Raw genomic sequence first — 21,249 nt, 5'->3', positions numbered from 1 at the left:
CTTTAATTAAAAGTAAAAGGAAGGTTCCTTATAATTATTATTTAATTATATTTACTTTAAAGTTAACATTTGATTTAAAAAAATTAAGCAGTCATAACTTGAAAATTGATTATTAATTTTTTTAATATGTTAGTAAATAAGCAAAATAGAAATTTATTTAATTAATTGTGATAAATTTGTAAATTTTTATATCGTATATTTTGTGAAAATATAAATTGTTATATTTTCACTTTTTATAATTATTTAATTAGGAATTCAAATGTATTCAATATATTTATTATAATTTTTAAAGAATTAATTTAATAAATAATTATTTTCGTATTAAAGCGATAGATTCTATAAAAAATTTAATTATCAAAACGATTTTTTATTATTACATAATTGTATTTAAGCACATTTATTGGTTCAAATTAATTTAAGTTTTTCCTTATTATTTAAATAATAATTTCCCTTGATATAACTTTATTTTTCTTCATACTCATTAAAAATATAAATTTATGTAACATGGAACTTCTAAATTATCATTATATATTTAAACGATTGAAACGAAGCTGAATAAAACGTAGTTGTTTAAATATATATAATTTGTGAACATTTCATTTCTATGTATATGAAATAATCATAAATTTGTAGAGTGGCCCACAAAAATTGTGTACAGTTTTTAATTTGTTTCAAATGTTTGTCAATATTATTAATATTGACGCGTTTTAAATCTATCCAAGGAATAATAGAACTCCACATCATGGATTGTCAGATGGCAAATGTAAGTAAGGAGTACCCGGTATAAAATAAACTCTTTGTTTAATATATATTTATTTCATTATATGCTTTACATTTGGCAACAATGTTTCTGATCTATTTTTATACAAAAATTAATCTTAATCAATAATAAATAATAACAATTTCAACTATCATCTCGATGTTACATGATTTCAAATGCCGAGAGTATCTGTTGCGGATATGTAAATAATTATCAAATTGGCAAATATATACAGGTACATTTGTTGTTAATGTTGTTTGAGAATCAATAAGTGTAGTAAAATAGATAAAAACTGTTTACCTTTCCAATATTACAACTATGTTAGAGTGACAAGTAGTACTCTCTAGACAAGAAATTTTATCAAATAAAAAAATACAAATTGAAAAATTAAAAATAAATACAAAATTCAACAATGTTTAGGTAAGGAATGACTATGGCATATTTTTACCTTAACATCATAACAACTTCTACAATATCATGGTTACAAGATATCTGTATTATAAAAATAATTTCATAAAAAAGTCAGACTTTTCGTAATAAATGTACAGTTAGTTGGTATAAAATGCCTTGTTTCAAATGAAATTAGTTTTTATAAAATTTAATATCTCAATTTGATTATTACAATTGATTAATTAACTATTATTTAAATGAAAAGAGTTTCATTAGGCAGTGAATGGCGGACAACTTCATTCGTTTTAAAATTTAGAATTCTGCTTTATTAATTTTGTTTTCGGCAAATGTTATATTCATCGGACAACTAATTTCATTTGTAACTATTTTTATTAAAAATTGAGAGACATCCACGTTGCACCCCATGGTGTCTCGATTATCAGGAATGATCCGTGCAATAATTTTTTATTTATATTTTCTATACAATTCCTTAGGTCGATCTACACTTATTCACAGCAGGCATAAGAAAAATATTTTTGTATAGATACGACTTAAATACGCCTTGTAACCATGATGGATCTATGTCTATTTGAGCTTTAGCTAAGAAGTTCTGCCTGGATCTACTCAAACATATTCGATGTAGGTGCCACTTCAAATAACATTTGTAAAAAGACTGTCATACCATCTGGAACAAAGTACATCCAAAAATACACTGCAATAGTTTCCTCTTAAGATTTACTTACCCATATATGGTACGCGCAGCTTATAATGCACGAAAGGAACGTAAAATAGCATTCCTCCCAAAATAAAGAGCGCAGCATACAGGTACTCGATGGTAGGCTTATCTATAATGGGGCCTATTATCAGGTAGATAGAGATCACTAATACCACATAAGGAATGATTATTGGTACCTAAAAACACATACGGTGAATTTTGAATATTTTGTTTTTATGTGTTGAAAGGCAAACCTTGTAAGGTCTCGGGTAGTTTGGCTTAGTATAACGCATAACAATCAGGGCAACCATTGAACCTCCGTAGAAAATCCAAGCAGTGAAACTGAAGAAGTCGATCAAGGAGTCGATGGTACCGTATAACACCATTGCGGCAGCTATGATTGACTGTAAGTGAAAAATAGATATTTCAACTTGTTAAAAGGGGAGTGGGAAGAGTTCTCACGTGAAATATGAGTCCAGGTGCCGGAGTGTATCTTCTGATGTGAACGTAGGACAGTATGTCAAGCAGATGGCCTTCCCTGCTGGCTGCGAAACACAATCGACCTGCGGCGAACAATGTTCCATTTGCGGAGCCGAATGTGGAGATGGTGACTGACAAAGGCATTAACCATGCCATAACTCCCAATAAGCGGTTTCCGAAGGTTACGGCCACTGCTTCACTGTTGGCCATTTCCATTGGTGACATGACGGCCAAGTAAGAAACGTTGATCAGGGCATAGCAAACGGTCACCAAGGGTATTCCGATGATGATGCTGCGTGGTAAATTTCTGGAACATGTGATGTCATTTTGTAGGATTGCTCAAAAACTCTTCTTGAGTAAGAAATTACCTGGAAGGATTTTTAATTTCTTCAGTAACATAATTTAAGTTGTTCCAACCATCATATGCCCATAAACCAGTGTAGAAGGCTGTTGCAATATTTCCAATAGAGTATTGTGTGTTGCGGAAAGGTTGTCGTAAATGCTGAGTATTTCCTATAGACAGGAGACATTTAAATTAATTTCAAGATTTAATTTTATATTCTCGTATATAGTTATTTAAAATAAGTAGCCTCAAGGTCTAAAACTCATTAAACCATTCAAAGCTTTTGAGGATAGTTAATTTTACTTTAGATTTAAAATATATAAGTTGTATATAAATGTAAAATGTGATTTTTATTAATGGAGTAAATAAAAATATTATGAATCCAAAGGAATTATTATATACTAAGATAACTTTCATAAATTAAATACTTTATTTAAAAGTAACAACTGTTGGTTAATAAAAGCAATCTATGACGACGAAAAAATAGGTCGCAGTAGACTTGCGTTATTAATAGTGTTTTTCTGTGTATTCATAACGCTTTCCAATCAAGTAATTGTTTCGACTGGTTTTGAATGTAGTTTGAAGAGAAATACGTAAACAAATTAATTATGAACTATTATCTTGTTGTATCTTATTAGAAAAATTAACGATATATTAAAAAATAAACTTTTGACAGTTCTGAATAATTTGATTAGATATTTGTAGTCAATTTTAACAATGATAGTTGAAACTGTAATAATTTGAACACAGAATACACCACTGATGTCATCTTTAGTTGTAGTTTATTTATTCATCTTTAACATAATTCTATCATATGCACTTTGTAGGTCCTTGCGTGCTGTATCTTCCTCATCGATTCTTTTTAACAAAAATATCGAATAGGAAAATATTTTCACTTTAATTTACCTACTTATAATTTCCGAGTGTCTACATTAATTAATTATAAAATTCTTTGTAATTTTCCACCAATTTACGAACGGTTTTGTCCTATTTATCCACTTGCGATCTATTATTTAAATTACATGTGTTTTATCTCAGAGACTAGTAATTTAAAATTCAGCGTTCTAATTTTACCATGAGAAAATAACGTAAACTAACAGTTGTCAACAAGTTTTATTCTGGAATATTAGAATTCTGTCGGTAGTGCTATTCTCATGTGAATATTTAATATTTCTTAATCAAAACTAAACTAAATATAACTGGGAGAGGTACTTACAAATTTAATCTTTCTTACCTTCAGCTATTTTATACATTCCTCCTAATATCACAATCAGTACTGCAACAAGTTTAGCTGCTGTGAAGACATTTTGAACACTTGTTGCCAAATTGACGCTGTAGCAGTTAACATACAAGATCACAACTAAAAGTAAAAAAAACAGACTTAGTAAATTCCTATTTATTTTGTCAGAAAATTAAGTAGCACTTATGTTAAACCAAAAAGTTATCTGCTTTTAGTAATGTTTTTAAATTGTGGGATGGAATATGATATAACTACCATGAAAACAACTTTTGAAAGTCTCTATAAGTACATTTCATGCATTATAATCCTTAACATTTAAGAAGTGTGCATGAAAGTTCTTTTTAGGCGAGGGGAAGCTGAAGAATTCCTAATAAATAAACAAAAAAAAAAAAAAAATAAAAATTCTATTATGTCTAAATGTGTATGAATTCTCTGCAGCGAGCTTCGTTCTCTCCCATCTTGTAGGTGGTTCCCCATTGCCTCGGCTAAATCTCTCCTAGAACTGGATTCTTCCCGGTCGTTGGAAGTAACGGTCATGTAAAATCCCCGGAATTTTTCAGCCTCCCCACGCATAAGCAAATAGTAAATAATAGTCACCTGATGTTACTTAATGATGGCTGATTACTTACGGTATTTATTGTTTTTAGTTATAAAACTAAAAAATATATTTATATTATTAAAATGTAAAATTCGGCTTGGACTTACCTATAGCCAGTAACGCTACCATCTTGACAACAATTTCTGGAGGGTCACACTGCGAGACGAACGCTTCTACGGCATATTTTCCGAAGCTTAGGCAAATGATAGCCATTTGGGATGGTTTCAGCACCAGGGTACTGGCCCACGAAAAAAGAAATGCCGGCGGGGCTCCAAATGCGTCCATGAAGTATGCGTACTCCGCCCCCGAAGATGTATTCATCGTGCCCAATTCTGCGTAAGAAAGGGCACCTGAAATAACAAGAAAATTAAATTAAATATTTTTGTTGAACTATTAAAGGATTCAATCGGAATCGGAATCAATAGTAATTATTTTTGTAATTAAAAACCAAATTGAGATTGTGTAGGAGTGGAATGTTGAAGGTTAGTCAGCTTTTTTAAATATCCTGTGGATACAATAATTTTTTAGCTGTCAATTTTACGCGTGCACTTCCTTAAGGTGGGTGTTTTTAAGTTTATTTGCGTCATCACTTTAAACGTATTTACACTAAAATACTATTAAAACTGTAGATAAAATCACAAAGAAAACAGGCAGACACAAATCATTTGTGTTGATTATTAATAAAGATTGATATTGATCAAAAGAAAAAAATTAAAAATAGAATAAGTTAATAAGTTCAATGTTCTCTTTCGCCGGTAGTCAAATTGGTGTCGATAAACTTCCAGGATATTAATAAATCAACCATTATGAATATCTACTTACCTAAAAGGGATAACAATCCACATGCCATCCATATCACAAAGCTCATCCCGATTGAACCGGTCCTGACAAGGAGTCCCGACGGGGAAACGAAAATTCCGGAACCTGTCAACAAAAATATCAAATCAAAATGAAAGTGAATTTCTAAAGGGAATTATTATTTTGTTTTAAGCTCCTCATCTTTATAGACATACAAAAAATAGCCAATAAAGGTTAAATTGTTGAACATTTGGAATGTTTAATACATGGACGCTTAAGTCGTAAATCCAGCTTAAGAAGTTTGCCATATCAATACCATTAAAACCTAGAGCTCAATGTTAAATCCTTGATTAATCCTGATACATCGATCAGCCCCCAGAGGCGGTATATCGAAATTTGGCTGTTTACTCAACTCACCTATCATGGTTCCGACAATTAAAGCCACCCCACTGATGAGTCCCACCCGTCTCTTGAGGTGAACAGTGTCATTCTCAATTGAGCCCGGCCCCTCCAGCTGGTCCGGCCCTGCTGCGGCCGAGCCCTCAGTCCCATTGCAACCCCCGGCTTCGCCGCCGTCGCCGAAAATGCCGCCGTTGAGGCCCCGGCCGCCTCCGTTGCATTGCCCGTTATTGAAGCTGCCGGTGCGGTTGCCCCGCCACTGAATGCCATCTTTTGGGGACGCATTATTGTTTCCTGCAAATACGAAATTCGTTAAACAAATTCGACGAAAAATCAAAAAAAGTCTTAAAATTAACTACAACATATCAGTTTTTACACAATGCTTCACTATTTTGAGTTTGACGTACAATTTATGCAGTACTAATTATTGATTTGAACTATGGCATTAATACAAACAGCAAACTAAAATAAACACCAGCCTATTATTTGTTTATTATGACGTATTCAACTTAGGATATGTGTTAATCAACGTGCATCGCGACTAATTGTGGTAATGGGTACTGACGTCACGAATGACTGCCTTAAGAAATTCACATCACAGTTTATTAGTTCGGTTTTCTAATTAATTTATTGACTTTTTACAAGTGTGCTATTTATAAACTAATTTTTATAATTGTCCATCGGATCATATGGAGAAGCGGTTGCGGCTTTAACGTCTAGTGAAACATACTTTGGATTCACGCAATTTATTGTATGGCTCTTGGCCAACTTATGGTTGATGAAATTTTGTAAAAATAATATTTTCTGATGTACTGCAAAGCGTTAATATTTGAAGAAATAAAAAAAATAATATTTTACAAGGTAAAATGTAAATTGCATGCAATTGTTATTTATGTGGTTACTTAAATATTTGCGTCTGGCCTAGCCGTTATGCAACTTTTGGACTGTGCGGAATTTCGGCGCCAGTATATGGCAAAATCATCAATTGTTTTTACTTTTGAAAGCCCGCCGAGATGCTAAAAATACACTCAGTACAAGGCAAAACACCCTGTATACTATTAAATCGTTTTAACAAGTAAATAAATCAATCAATCACAATTTATCAATAAGATTATTTTGAAAATCACATTACGTTGATAATTAATAAGCTAATAAATGCGATATAAATAAACCATTTAATATCAGACTCGTAAGACAGATTTAAAATAAATCATGTGATTTTTATTTTAGGTTAGTAAGTAAACTAAAATAAAAGTTTGGACACTTCAATTATTACTGGTGATTTAGAGCACTTGACTGTCAACACACAACATCAGTGACTCATCTTAATTAATATTTTTGCTAAATTATCGTAAATACCTTGGGAATGATTAGTCGTGTTCGAATTGGTGATGTTGTGTATGAACGCGCAGTCCAAAATGTCTTTAATAGTATCTAACATTATCCACCAAAGACACAACTCGCCGGACTGATCGCATCGAGACTAACCCAAGGAGTTTGTCAAGTTTTCGCCTAAGGCAGAGTGCCAACTGGATACTCAATAGTCTAAAAGTAAACGGATTTCGACGATGTTTTTTGTACGTAATTTGGTGGTTGGACAAATATAAATCCAAGCACGTGGTTGCGATATAAATTTAAATAAAGCACCACTGAGAAATATGCATTAATCTGTTGTTTTCACAACAAATCTTAACATCAACGCAATCCTGAAAATCGTAATTGATCAAATCGTGAAGGGGTCAATCGACGAATAATTAATTAATTTTTTTAATGAATGGGAGAGAATGAATTACGACACAAAATCGGAGTTGTGGTTGGAACACCAAAATAGAATGAATAACTGAAAATGTGTATAAATACAATCCTTTGGGATTGAATTTTTTTCTTAGTTATGTGGGTGAAATTTATAATAAATTTGCGTACCTCATTTTAGTGATAATATCATAAAAATTGGATTTGGTATTTGTATATATTAAGTCCGATTATTCTTATTACATATACACGAAAATATGTATAAGGTACAAATAAAAAAGTGACAGTTTCATTATTTCGAGTGGAATGGTATTATTAGTCAAAAAATAAATTGTTGACAATAATATTTTTAAACACACCTAGATTTACAAGGTTAGTTTTTATCGTTTAACGTATCTTTAGTATGCAGTTTGTGGGAGTAAATTTCCTATTTCCATAGGACCATAAATTTTATGTATATTAAAAACAATAAAAATATACAATGATTTATCTACGGAACTTGAAGTTGCAAATCCCTGTTATTATGTTATTTTGCAAATTTATAAGGGTTAGTAATATTTTATGTCATTGGTATTAAAAAGATAAATCTCGTATAGTTAAATATATGAATCCTGTAAAGTTCTAGCAACTAACATAAATATTATTACTAATTTAATCAATGGTGACGGTGATAAAAAACAATGTCGTATGTGTTAAAATAAATTGCATTAATTATTACATAAATATAAACTATATTTGTAATTTTTAAATAACATTATCTGTTTTGAAGATTTTGACATTATTGTAAAACCACTGCTCATCACAGAATCAACAGCACATACTCGAATACTCATTCGTAATTATATCAATTATAAAACATGCACTATATGTTTATGGATAACGTATTTTGGAATAAACCAAAACGTACAGAATAATTTTTTAGACATGAAAATTTAAGAAATATTAGCAAATTTTTTATAGCTAACTACTCCACAGGATTAATGTCTCCTGAAATATGGAATATATCTATATTTAAAATTATGCATATTCATAATTTTGTGGTAAATTAAAAATAATAAACTGTCAAAAATAGTATAACTTACCTTATTTTCCAACAAATTTGGTATATCTAATAATACTAATAAATTATATTTATTTGATTGATGGAAGCAAATATAATTTGACTATTAGTAGTATAATATTATATAGCATCATATACCAATATTGTGGAAAAATAAGATAATTTGTTCTATTTTATTCCACAATCTATTTGATAAAAAATATAAATTCATAAGAAAAATATGATTTTATTTATTTACAGATTATTGAATATGCATATTTTTTATGAAATACTCATTTCAGGGGGTGACTAGTATGATTTCTTCAGTTTTCATGTGCAAAAAATTACCCAGTTGGTTTTGATTTTGTCAAAAAAAAAGGTGATACTTTCATACTTTACAATTGGAGAAAAAGTTTGATGGTTGAAAAATAGAAATTTTATGGCCACACTGTATACGTATTTACACGTGTAAATGTAATACATACATACAGCTTTCATAAAGAGATATGTTAAGTGGTTATCTATAGTCTCATCCATATTATAGACTCATCTACATTCTATTACCTAACCCCAATAGAAATAAAAATAATTAATAATTAATTTAAACAAAAGTATTATTAGCTAGATTTATTATTTCTTTAAAAGTAGAGAAATGAACCAAAAAGATTTTTTTGCGATAAAAATCGTACAATTTATATAGAAAATAATTAATAAAATGTTACACCGGATATTTTGACTATCTTCTCTGATTTACCATGGTGACAACTATGATACATTGAAGTTTATATTTAAATACAATATTATTAAACACAAGTTACCTACATTCCTGTCTTAACAACTACGTAAGCATATAGTAAATTTATAGAGTAACCAAAAATAAGCCTAAATTATAAATAGCACGCAAATTTGCGTGCCATTCAGTGGCATTTAGCATTTTTTTAGTAACTATTTCATCAGGTTGTGAGTTTTAAACACCATATTTAGTGTATATCATTTTCAAACCTTAAAATAAAATAATAATTAATGTGACATTAATCAAAAAAAAGTTTAAATCAATAGAATTTGATGTCGAATTTATAAAAAAGTGCTCGGACCAATTCCACTATTTACTTTGCATTGACGAGTTGCATTTGTATTACTAATGCACCATTTGGCATCATTTTCGGATCCCCCACAAAATTCGGACGCGATGTTGAAAACGTTGTCAACATTTACGAGTCGAACATTATTTTCAAATAATGGCGACCTTAAATGACAACTTATTTAAAAGTAACCAGTTCAACTGTCAATCATACAATAATTTACATACCAATAAATGTTTTTTGTGAATACTTTATTGGTTAATTATCAATTATTTTAAATTAAGAAACACTGATTCGACGTGAACGCCTTTCTATTTATACATACTATGTATCTATTTCAAGATGAATAATTTAGTTGGTCAATAGTATTAATATATTATACGTTGACCACGTGGTAAAATTCTGGATAACCAAACTTTTATACAAAAATAGAATCACATTCATTTAAAGCAGAAAACAAAACACAGAGAATATAATATAATTTAAAATTAGTTTAATTAAATATTATTTATTGTGCACATGTGCTTTGCTACATTTGCTGAGCCAGCTAATTATGTTAATTGTACCGAACGATTATAAACAATTGTATTGACTAATTTACTAAAAGCTTGCACTAACAGTAAAACTAATTGATTGTAAACATTTGGATCTATCAGATGATAATCGAGCAATTTGCTGTGAACGATTGATAATTGTTTCCGGTAAAAATTATCGTGGTATTTCTACAATTACAAAAATTGACTAACAGCATACGGAATTGAATTTCATAGGCTGTTAATTTTATTGCCATTATTAACTGGCAAACGGTGAAAATATTATTTTTTATGTTTATGAAATGTGTGTTGAAATTCCTTTTATACTTTCCCTAAATTGCAAACTAATAAAACACATATTTGTAAATTTAATACTGTGGAGAACAGTCGGACATTTCTACTTTAGATTAAAATAACATTGATAAAATGGAGCACAGCAAGTGAAAATGTACAGATACTTACAATACTTTTCCACGGGCCCCACCTCTGAAAAAATTCTATATAAATATCCCATTAAAATTTGTTTAAGATTAGTGAACATTTCAAATTTTTGCCAGAACTTTTTCAGAACTTGTCGGTGAGCCTAAAAAGCGTGGCGAATGTTGCAATGGCATAAATAAAAACGGTAAAAACTCGTGCACAATATAATAATCCGCCGTGGCGCCCGAATCAAAATAGATTTTATTCGTATACCTCGTGAGTGTGTAAAAATACCTCGCACGACCTCACGCGAATATGGAAACACAATTCGGTTTACTTGTCATATTGCACGTAATCCACGTTTAATCAATTCGACTTTGCAACGTTCGCATAATTTTTTAGACATATAAACAAATATGTTATGCAATATTTTGCATTTTTGTATTTCCCAAAGCCGCATATTCATTATGGTTTTATTACGTTAGCAAAGTATAATTTACTGGCGAATCATACTATTCCGTGAAACGTTGTGGTAATCAATGCTAACAATGCAATATTCAGAGGCGAGGCGTTTTTGCTCAACAATCTATATAAATGTGATAAGAAGTATATTTTTAGATAATTTTAATTGTGTCTAGAAACGTGATATCAATTGATCTTTTTATTGAAATTTACCCGTCTGTATTAGATCATTAAATCACTTGCATTCCTCATATTTAAAAGGATCCAGATAACAATGCTTAAATTTAATGACATTTTAAAAGCTGTTTCACCCACATTATACATTAATGACAATGTATTTATTACGCCAGTACTTTATTAAGGACACATTAAATAATTCGTATAAACAAAATTGTACCATTATCAATGTTGTTCATCTCTGGTACCCATTTCCGTTAAAAATTAAAAAACATTTTATAAATTCGTCCATTCAGTCGTTATAAATTTTGTTTTTTATTACAATGAAGAGCATTATAACAATAACGTGGGCTATATTGAGTTTTGCAGATGTGACGTTAGTAAGTCTGTTTTAATACACGTTTATTAACTGGAAGGTTTTCTTTAATCAATAAATTCACGTTGATTAAAAATCAATCATCTTAATACTGAATTGAACTAATATTTTATTTGCCATCTAGGGTAAGAGGCCGAGCCTTCACACTGAAATCGACGAAATAAAACTTACTTATCAAAATGAATCGTTGATGAAAGTCGAAACATTTGTTGCTAACAAGGAAAAGAATAATCAGATGTCATTAAGCATTAGTGTTGTTTTAAAAATCGACATCACAATTGAAAATGACCTTAAGGTGTAAAATGGAAATAGGTTAGTACTTTTTAACGAAATCAGTTCACATTTTAGGTAGACATCAAGTTGCTTAAATGGGCTGATGGAGAATACAAGCGATCAACAATATCGTACGGAATGAAAATCTGCCAGTTATTCAGACACAATACCTTTGACATGGATGCAATTGCCAGCACCTCAAATATCAAAAACTGTCCAATACTGAAGGTGTCTAAAGGTAGCCAAAAAGTGCATTAATCTACTTATGTATGTTGTAGGGATACCACTATATAAACAACATGGAACCCAACGGAAAAAATTGGCCCAATTTTCTTGACGAAGGCAAATATATATACGAAGTGTCTTTAGTTGCAAAAGATGGTGTGTTAGCAGTCATGCAATATTACATATCATCAACGAAGAATTAAAGATTATGTAACGTGCAATTAAATTAAAAGTTCCTAATCGTAAAATATTTAATAGAATTCAGTAAGTATTGCCCAAAATTCCTAGATAAATTTCCTGGCAACACTTTTCGCATGCATGGTAATTTATAATTTGGTTTTTGTGTATTCAGTAAACTTTAAAGCTGATTAACGAAACTGGATAATTAAAATTAAACTTGAATGTGAAATATGCATGAACTTGGGAACAACAGTGTTGCCTCAACATGTCTTATCCTTATCGCTTTATCCTTAAACATAATTTGCGAAATCATATTTACACACTGGCGAAATGCGAATCCAATTAACTTTCCTTGTTTCGACCTTGAGCTTTAAGTTTGTCACTCAAGTTTTAGAAGAAATTGCTGTTGTCATATTAATAAGCATCGATTAAATAAATAGCAAAAAAAGTTTACAACACTTTAACCTTCAAAAGAATAAAATTATCGGGAATCGCACACGAGTCACTGCATGTGGTCACAATATGAATTTATCGTTTATAACCATAAGCTATTTTAGTTATAATTAAAATAATACACTGTATTAGAATGGGATTGTTGTACTTATACATATGCTAGCTTTCAATAGTTATTCTAAAAATATAACTGTAATACTCAAGTCAGCATCTCATTAAGCTTGTGGATTCTTTAAATCGTTCACCAATTGAGTTTCATTGAATAATCTTGTGAATGCAAATCGATTTAATTGATACAAGTTCTGTTGGCCTTTTTTACATTCTTATTGTTGCCTTAGTACGACCAAGTTTCTTTAATTTGATGATATGTTTACCATAAATAAACCATTTTTAGTATGAATAAATTATTATTAAAAAACTTTATGTTAATTGCAAAAATAAATATCAGAAGTACTTGAGAAATGTCACTAAGTTGAATAAATAGTACATTTTGTTTTTGCAAAATTTTGTTTGTATTCTGGAGAAAATTAATTTGGATAGTAATTTAAGAAAAAAAATGGACAAATAAATTATTCGTGCATTAAAGGTAAAATCTAAAAACGTCTTTTAAGGACCTTTATCCTTTCAAGATTAATTGAACACGACTCAGTAATCCTACATGTTACTGAAGCTAAAAGGCTATTCACTATAACACAGCTCTATAAAAAGAAATCGTTTTATTCAGTAATTGAGTACCTACAGAATAAGTTACTATTTTCTAATTTTTTAATAATCAATATGTACACCTTGTTTTTCCAGTTAAATGAATAAGTAATTAATTCAATACTACACTCCGGATTTATATTAAAAAAATAATCAATTTTTTTATAAGTATTGACGTTTTCTTTGCATGTTTCCCCCATTAAAATGAAGAAATTAGTTACTTACATTTAAATAAATATTATTTGTAAAACACTAAACACTTACTTCCATTATTTTGGATACGATTCGACACCCCACCATCTGACATATTCTTATCAGAGAAAAAACTTCGACGGGTTCATGAAATGCACTAATACATATTAATAAGCAAATTGATGTTTATACTGATTCGTCAGTGAATCCCTCTCTCACAACCAAACATGCAGTAGTTATGTAAAATTGGTGCCACCTGATGTGCGACTTTTTACATATCGCTTTCAGACAAATTATCGCAAGCTTATAAATGGAGTATCAATTACTGTTTAAGTACGTGATAATCGTCCGTCGAGATTTGGTGGGGAATTGTGATTTATTGATCTGTTTTAAATTGCTTGTATAAATAAAACAGTCGATTTGTTTGAATTTCCTAAGAAATTATATTTGAAAACTGTAAATAAATTGCAAACCGACATTGAAAGAATGACTCGAGTTTATTAAATTTTACCGCCATTCCCGGAAATTGTGGCGTCGTTTAATTAATTGCGTTTCGTCGTCCCAAACACAGGCTTTTGGGGATGGAGTTGACAACGACCAATTTGTTCTTCGGGTCCGTGTGAATGTTAATTGGCAAAAACGATTTTCATTTTTGACGTTACGTTTTGCCGGTTTGGAACAGTTTTTTCGTAGGTTTTTGGTGAAACTTGAAACGATTTTTATCCGTGCCACGAAGTAGTAAAACTATGCGCAGATTACCAACAAGCAGTGGAATTCTCGCAGGTCAGGACTGTTGCCTCACATACGGCCAGGATTTGCAGAACGCCCACGTTCCAGGGACCGGGTGGCCGATTCCCGCCAAAGGACAAATCGTTTCGTGCCATACTAATGGATTTTGATAAATCGTACGTGCGCTAATTTATAAACGTCACGTATGCATCACATTTTTCGTTTTTTATAACCCAAAAACACAAAAAATAAAATTTATTTTATAGGCACTAAAATGGATTTGAAATAAGTTCCATTAGGTGAATTTAGAGCGTGCACTTTACAAAGAAATGGCAAAACGGCGAATGTTATCCTTAATCTTTCCACGAATGAAATGCACCGTTAAATACGGTCACATTCGCCGAAATGTCAATAATATAAACCGACATAAAAATTGATGAACATAAAGTTGCCAAGGCGCCGCTATCTGTAGCATTCATCGGGTCATGAATTGCGAGACTCTCCCACACGCAAAATTTAATTCGGGGAGGTTGCAGTTAAATGCGAACGCTCTACCCCAATGTCAGACTGGGTCTGTGGATGCTAAAATCGATTTTCGCGATACGTCACGCGACTAGTCGCTGTTGAGGAAGAGACCGGAGCCGCATGTGGACCCAGGAGGTTGTTGGAATGGTCCAAAATTAAGCAGAACATCAATTGTTTCCCTTAAAATTGCCTTTTTTCTCAGTTTTACGTAGGCAAAGGGGATGTTCTCTTACTAATTAAATTTATGACACTATCCAGACGCTAAAAGGAGAGAAATAAATATTTTTTATTAAAAAAGTGTCTTAGGACTGAATTGTATTAATATAGGTATATATACAATATCTCACTTTATAAAATTAGGATATTACTTTTTAACTTTTGTTAATGAAAATGTCATTGTAGTTTTACGTAGAAATGATAATGTTTCCTTACTATATAAATAAAATACATGTATTCGTCTAGAAGTTAAAAGAACAAATACGTTTCCTTTGAGTGGTCTGAAATATACTAATTATAATATATTATTATTAATAATAAGTGTTTTTGTTAAACAGTTTTTTAGGTTTAAATTATATTTATGATTAAAATTGTACTATATTTTATATTTTAAAGTTACTACTTTTTAACATTTGTTAATGAGAATGTCATGGTAATTTCATGTAAGAAACCAGAATGTTCTCTCACTATAATAATAATACAAGTCTTCTTCCAGAAGCTAAAGGAAAAATGAGTATTTTTTGTTTAAAAAAGTTTTTTAGATATGAATTATACTAATTATTATAATTGTAATATATACACAAAATAGGCTAGAACTTTCTAACTTTAGTTAATAAATATGTCATTGCAGTTTTACAAATAAAAATCAGGGATTAATTTAAAAGTTAAAAGATTAAAATAAGTGTTTTGTTAAACAGTTACCAGATACCACCTTTTAACCTTGTAATTTCACGTCAGAAACCAAAATGTTCTCTCAATATAATAATAAAATAAAAGCCTTCATCCAGAAGCTAAAAGAAAAATGAGTATTGTTTTATTTAAAAAAGTCGTTTAGGTGAAAATTAAGCTAATTATTATAATTGTAATATATGCCACACAAATTACGTTAGAACTTTTTAACCTTTGTTAATGAAAATGTCATTGCAGTGTTACTAATGAAAATCTAGGTATTAATTCAAAAGCTAAAAGAATATAGTTGTGTTATTTGTTTCAAAATCATCCTGAAGGTATAGAAAAATATGAATTTTTTGTTTGTGTGAATTATTTATTATTTTGGATTCAGGAGAACCTTTTAATGTTTTTTAATTAAAATTACATTGCACTTTAATGACATGAGAACTGATAAAAATAATCACAAAATTCACTTAATTCATTGATAATGAGTAAAAATTTAATAGTTAATTTTAAAATTACATTTGGTCATTTAAAGGTTAAAAGAAAAAAAATGTTAATTATACTAATTCACATTACCAATAACTAAAAAACATAGTAATAACACAATATTATTTTCTTAAACAACCACCAAAAACCTTTATCAAAATATCGCTCACGTACAAAGTGCATATTTCAAAATGTGTAACTACTTAGTCATATTTTGTATTCAAGAAAATTTCCTCTTGAAATCCAATAAATTTCCAGTGCATCTTGTAAATTTCCAAGTAGCGGGAGAATTACAACCCCGGGAATCCAATATTATATTTTCTGCCTAGACGTTTATCCTTTCGAATCGAGGTCAGAGTCAAAGTTTTGTATAGATCTTGAAACCACATAAAATGTATTAATAACATTTGTTGAAGGGAAGAAAAAGATAAAATTTTATTAGGCTCTGGTAAATTACGAGACCTTTAAACGAATGTATCATCGATCCTTAAAACTATTTTAATTAAAAAACGCTGGCGACGGAGAAATTCGCCCAGTTAAATTCTTTTCCATTTTGTGGCAGTTTCACAGATTTAAATTATATTCGCTCAGAGGACGCTTAAATTGACTTCGGCCCCGCATTTTTGTAATTTTGTATTTGCAAGCGACAGAGAAATACGCTTATAAATGTGGGTTTTATTTTAAATCCGGTTGTTAAAAATATCGTTCACCATTTGACAAAAAAAAAAATAAAGACTGTCTAAAAGATTAACGGTAAGTGGATATACTGTGTCAGTCACTTGTGGATTTGTCAAAGTGTGAAGAAGCGAATAACCCAAATCCGAATTAGACGTTCTGCCCAAACAGAATGACGTGTTGAATAGGGAAAACTATATTGGACAAGGCATTTAATTGATTGCATTTATTTGCTTAAATGGCTTGATATGGATTTTAATAAAATATTTTATTGTACTTATTAATTATTACTTAATTCAATATCGAATAAAATTTAACATGTTAAAAAAAAATAATTGTGTGATTATCTTATAAGACGATATTTCAAGCTTAATCGAGCCTCTTAATGGTGCATGCGACTCGTAATTACGGCTCATTATTATCGAGCCAATTTGACAAAACGAATACATCAATTAATGAACCAAAGAAGACACGCGCAACCGTTTTTATCATTATAATTGTGTGTTGTACAATGTCAACCTAATTTACAAAACGATCTAGCTTATGTTTTCATACAACTTAAACACTATTTTAACTGTTTATATTAAATTACGTATTTTTAACTGTAATAATTGTCAATTGTGGTATCGTGAGTGAATCAGATTATACTGATAATAGGGAATTAAATTCCAGTTCACCTTTTGTTAAATGTAATTGCATTGGTTTATTACTGACGAATTAGTAAATAAGAATATTTTATTTATAATTTGTTTGAAATATTCTGATTGTGTTTTTAAAATCATTACCACAACACTAAAAACATATTTTAGAATAGTTTAGTTTTTGAAAAAATTATAATTATTAATCTTCCTTATGAAATTATTTTAAGATTGTGTAGGAAATATTTTAAAAATAATTTATTCTAATTATTAAAAAAATAATATATAATTTGTTTAAATATATGTATTTATTGAAAAACATATTTTTTTTTAGAATTCTGGAACTACAGTTTTAAAATTTTTTAATAGTTTGATTTTTGGAAATATATAAAATTGTTATAGATAAACTAAAATGTACAAATGTTTAAGATAATTTTTGTAAATATATCTGAAAAATGGTGTTTTAAAAATATCAAAATGTGTTTATGTTATATATAAGTTAAGTGTTGGGAAATCTAGAAAACGTGTACAGAAAAATATTTAAATATTATTTAATCTAATTATTACAAAAATCATATTCTTCTTATGAATATATTTTTTTAAGTAGTAGTTTGTGGAATTTTTAATTTTTTTCCCAGAATTATGAACATACTTTTTTTTTGAAATTTGGTATATTTCCATTGCAGGGGTGCTTAATTCAGCGGCATATTTAGATTTTGTATAAAAAATTGTTAATATGATTTTTTCCATTATCATAGCTAAAAAATTAATCTGTAATTTCATGCTTCACAATTGGAAAAAAAGTTTGTTAAAATCGGACAAAAAATACAAATTTTATGTGATGTGCCGCTTTCAAATGGGCCACACTGTATATATTTTTTACATTTCGAAAAATTTATAGAAAATTAATTTATGAAAAGTAATAATTTAGAATACTATAAGTATTGAAAATATTAGAATTGTAACGTTTATACGAATGATATTTCCACAATCCACAAGTCTAAAAATAATTTAAAAATTATTTATCGTAATTATTAAAAGGAAAAAAATATAATTTGATTAATATTTTTTGTATAGTGCAGAATTCAGTAATAATTTTTATAGAAAATCGTCGATTCAAAACTGATATTTTGAATAGTTTATGTTTTGAAAATAATTAAAATTGAATTTGATGCTTAAGATACTCTTTTAGCCATGTACAAACAGTTTAAAAAATGTTCTAATAAACTTTTTTTTTTTTTGTGGTTAAGAATTCTGAAAAATTATGTTTAATTTAATTAATAATCAAGATTAATGTTTTTAAAAGGTTTAGGTTTGTACTTCTACAATAAGCTAATTTATTTGAAATTATAGAAATTATGTAAATATTTAAAAATTATTTATTCTAATTATTGAAAGAAAAAACATATGATTAAATGCTTTTGTTTTGTGAAGAATTTTAAAAAATTTTGTATTGGAAAAGTCACGTCAATATTTTTTTGAATAGTTCAGATTTTGAAATTTTAAAAATTGTAAAGAGGGAATAACTAAAAAATTGTTTATTTCCATTATCAGAAAAAAAAAATAATGAAGTAGCCACGTGAAAGGCGCATCCACCATTTTATACAATATATTAAATAAAAATATTATTAATATTAATTAATACTTAATTAATAAAATAGTGAATTTATAGTCAATTTTAAATATATATTTAATTAAACATTAATTCAATGTGTGTAGATTTCTTTACCTACTAAAATACATTTGCATTGGCTAGACATTATAAATAGTAACTATATAAAATGGGAGTCGGATAAACAAATAAATAAAACACGAATTCACAATACAGAATGAAGTAAACAAATATACTATTTCTGTTTGAATGGGCGCCAAATGAAGTGTTATAATATGATACAGGACGAAATACAAAACATATATCCTGCTGAGACGATATTAGTTAATTTAATTTAATACAAATTACATCAATTCAAAATTAGTAAGTCTTGTCGTTTGATAGTTGGTGGTTATTTCAGTAATTGTAGACATTTTGTAAGCAAATTTATTTATATCAAGAGGGAAAATTATTTATGCTTGATATAAATTTAATATTGCTAAATATAATTCAGGTATATACGACATTCTTGGCAAAGTTGTTCAATATCAAAAATTCAGCTTAACAATGTTTCTTCACATGACACAATTAAATATTATCTTTAAATTATAATATAAACATTATTGCTTCAAGTGTGTTATTTTAAGATATTTACAAATAAACTGCATTATTTTCTAATCGAAACTGAAACACCATGTGAGTCCCATAATCAGCTAAGGTTCGAAGTTTTCGTCTACGAAAGCTTTTTTGATTATCAATTTAAAAACGTTGCAATAATAAACCACAAGCCATATCGCTTGTGAAAGTAAATTCGCTCATAACTATATTATTTCTTTGGTATTGAATCAACTTAAAATACGTGTTAGGACGGCCGTCTTCGTTCAAGGACTAATGAAGGATAACTCCAAAACGCACGTTCTAAGTTCATCTAATTTCCAGTTTTCGACGAGCATGGTTTATTTGTATGGCTAATTATTTAAAACACGCAATTCGTTTGTGTACAATCTGTATATGTTTATAATACAATTTAATATTAATAGTTTTGTATTGTTCTATATAAATAGAATTATTTATACATGTTCAGCGCTTGAAATATGCATTTTATTACAAATGTTTAAGTTAACACCGTTAAATATTATTATAATAGGTATTATTGATGACGACACTAATGAGTTATTTTAATTTTATTAATTTATCATTATTAATATAAATATACAATAATAATCTATTATTCACACCAGGTGTTAATTATTAAAGTTGGTTAGTTTTTGCATCAGCTATGGAACAGTATAATTTTGGATGAAATTTTTTTAATGTTAATCATGATGAAATCCTGTTTGAGTGGTTAAAAATGAACGTGTTAACTCAGATGGCAACAAAATCTGAATAAAAACGCATAGAGCCACTCATAAAACCGCCAAAAACAAAAATTACCCGGCGCATTGGTCGAATCGGACACATGGTTCATTTCTGTTAAAACAACGTACATACATAAATATTAGAAAACCTGTGTGTGGAAAATCATGCGACAAGTGTCCGGCGTACGGTAAATCGTATAAATAATTTTGCTCTTACCACAAATAATCTGCTTACTGTTCGAAAATTCATCGTTATACATGTCTTTCCAAGAGGATAGTTTTTGATGTGGTCTTGTTTCGTTGATACCATGTCACTCACTGAAGGAGCTGGTGTGGCCTCGGGACCTGCGCTCTGCCGTTGAGGCGTCAGTCGGCGTAGCGTCGCGACGTCGGAGCAGGTTGCGTCATCTATTTTTGACTCGGTGAGATCGCCGCCGCTTTGCCGGGATCTTCATCGCGATGACCTGGATTGTGGTGGGCGTGAAATCGATTCGCACGTGGTTTTTACGAATCGAACCAACGGATCGTTCGTCATCCGAATCAGTTTTCGTTCAATTTCCCGTATGGAGGAGCTTGAGAAAATAAATTTAATATTTGTACCTGAAAATGTTTTTATTACATAAAATCTTCGCATTCAAGAAGAAGTGTAGATTATATTAATTTTTTGTTTTTCAAAAATATATTAAATATGCTTGCGTGGCGCCATTGAGCATACAACCTTTACGACATCTAGTACCCATGATTAGTATGATTAGTGCCATTAGAAT

At 29.5% G+C, this 21,249-nt stretch overlaps 1 protein-coding gene across 3 annotated transcripts; it reads right to left on the bottom strand.

Annotated features, from left to right (window-relative positions):
* Positions 1-801: 801 nt before the first annotated feature.
* On the bottom strand, positions 802-20,806 carry LOC109605362 (b(0,+)-type amino acid transporter 1). Of its 3 annotated transcripts, XM_020021935.2 has the most exons (11): positions 20,700-20,806; positions 20,559-20,594; positions 5,742-6,017; positions 5,349-5,450; positions 4,634-4,876; positions 3,923-4,048; positions 2,714-2,858; positions 2,328-2,652; positions 2,120-2,269; positions 1,894-2,062; positions 802-1,835 (listed from the first exon to the last, which is right to left on the bottom strand). In XM_020021935.2, exons 1-11 carry the CDS (start codon positions 20,740-20,742, stop codon positions 1,771-1,773), a joined length of 1,680 nt encoding a protein of 559 aa, XP_019877494.2. In that variant the 5' UTR covers positions 20,743-20,806; the 3' UTR covers positions 802-1,770. The 3 variants fall into 3 exon arrangements, with proteins under 3 accessions (XP_019877494.2, XP_019877495.2, XP_019877493.2); XM_020021936.2 differs by lacking the exon at positions 20,559-20,594 and having other exon boundaries at positions 20,700-20,802; XM_020021934.2 differs by lacking the exons at positions 20,559-20,594; positions 20,700-20,806 and adding an exon at positions 7,083-7,239.
* Positions 20,807-21,249: the final 443 nt, after the last annotated feature.

The sequence above is a fragment of the Aethina tumida genome, chromosome 3 (assembly GCF_024364675.1).
Source record: "Aethina tumida isolate Nest 87 chromosome 3, icAetTumi1.1, whole genome shotgun sequence".
Lineage (NCBI taxonomy): Eukaryota > Metazoa > Arthropoda > Insecta > Coleoptera > Nitidulidae > Aethina > Aethina tumida.
Note: the sequence above shows the minus strand (reverse complement) of the source record. Positions and strands in the feature narration are given on the sequence as shown.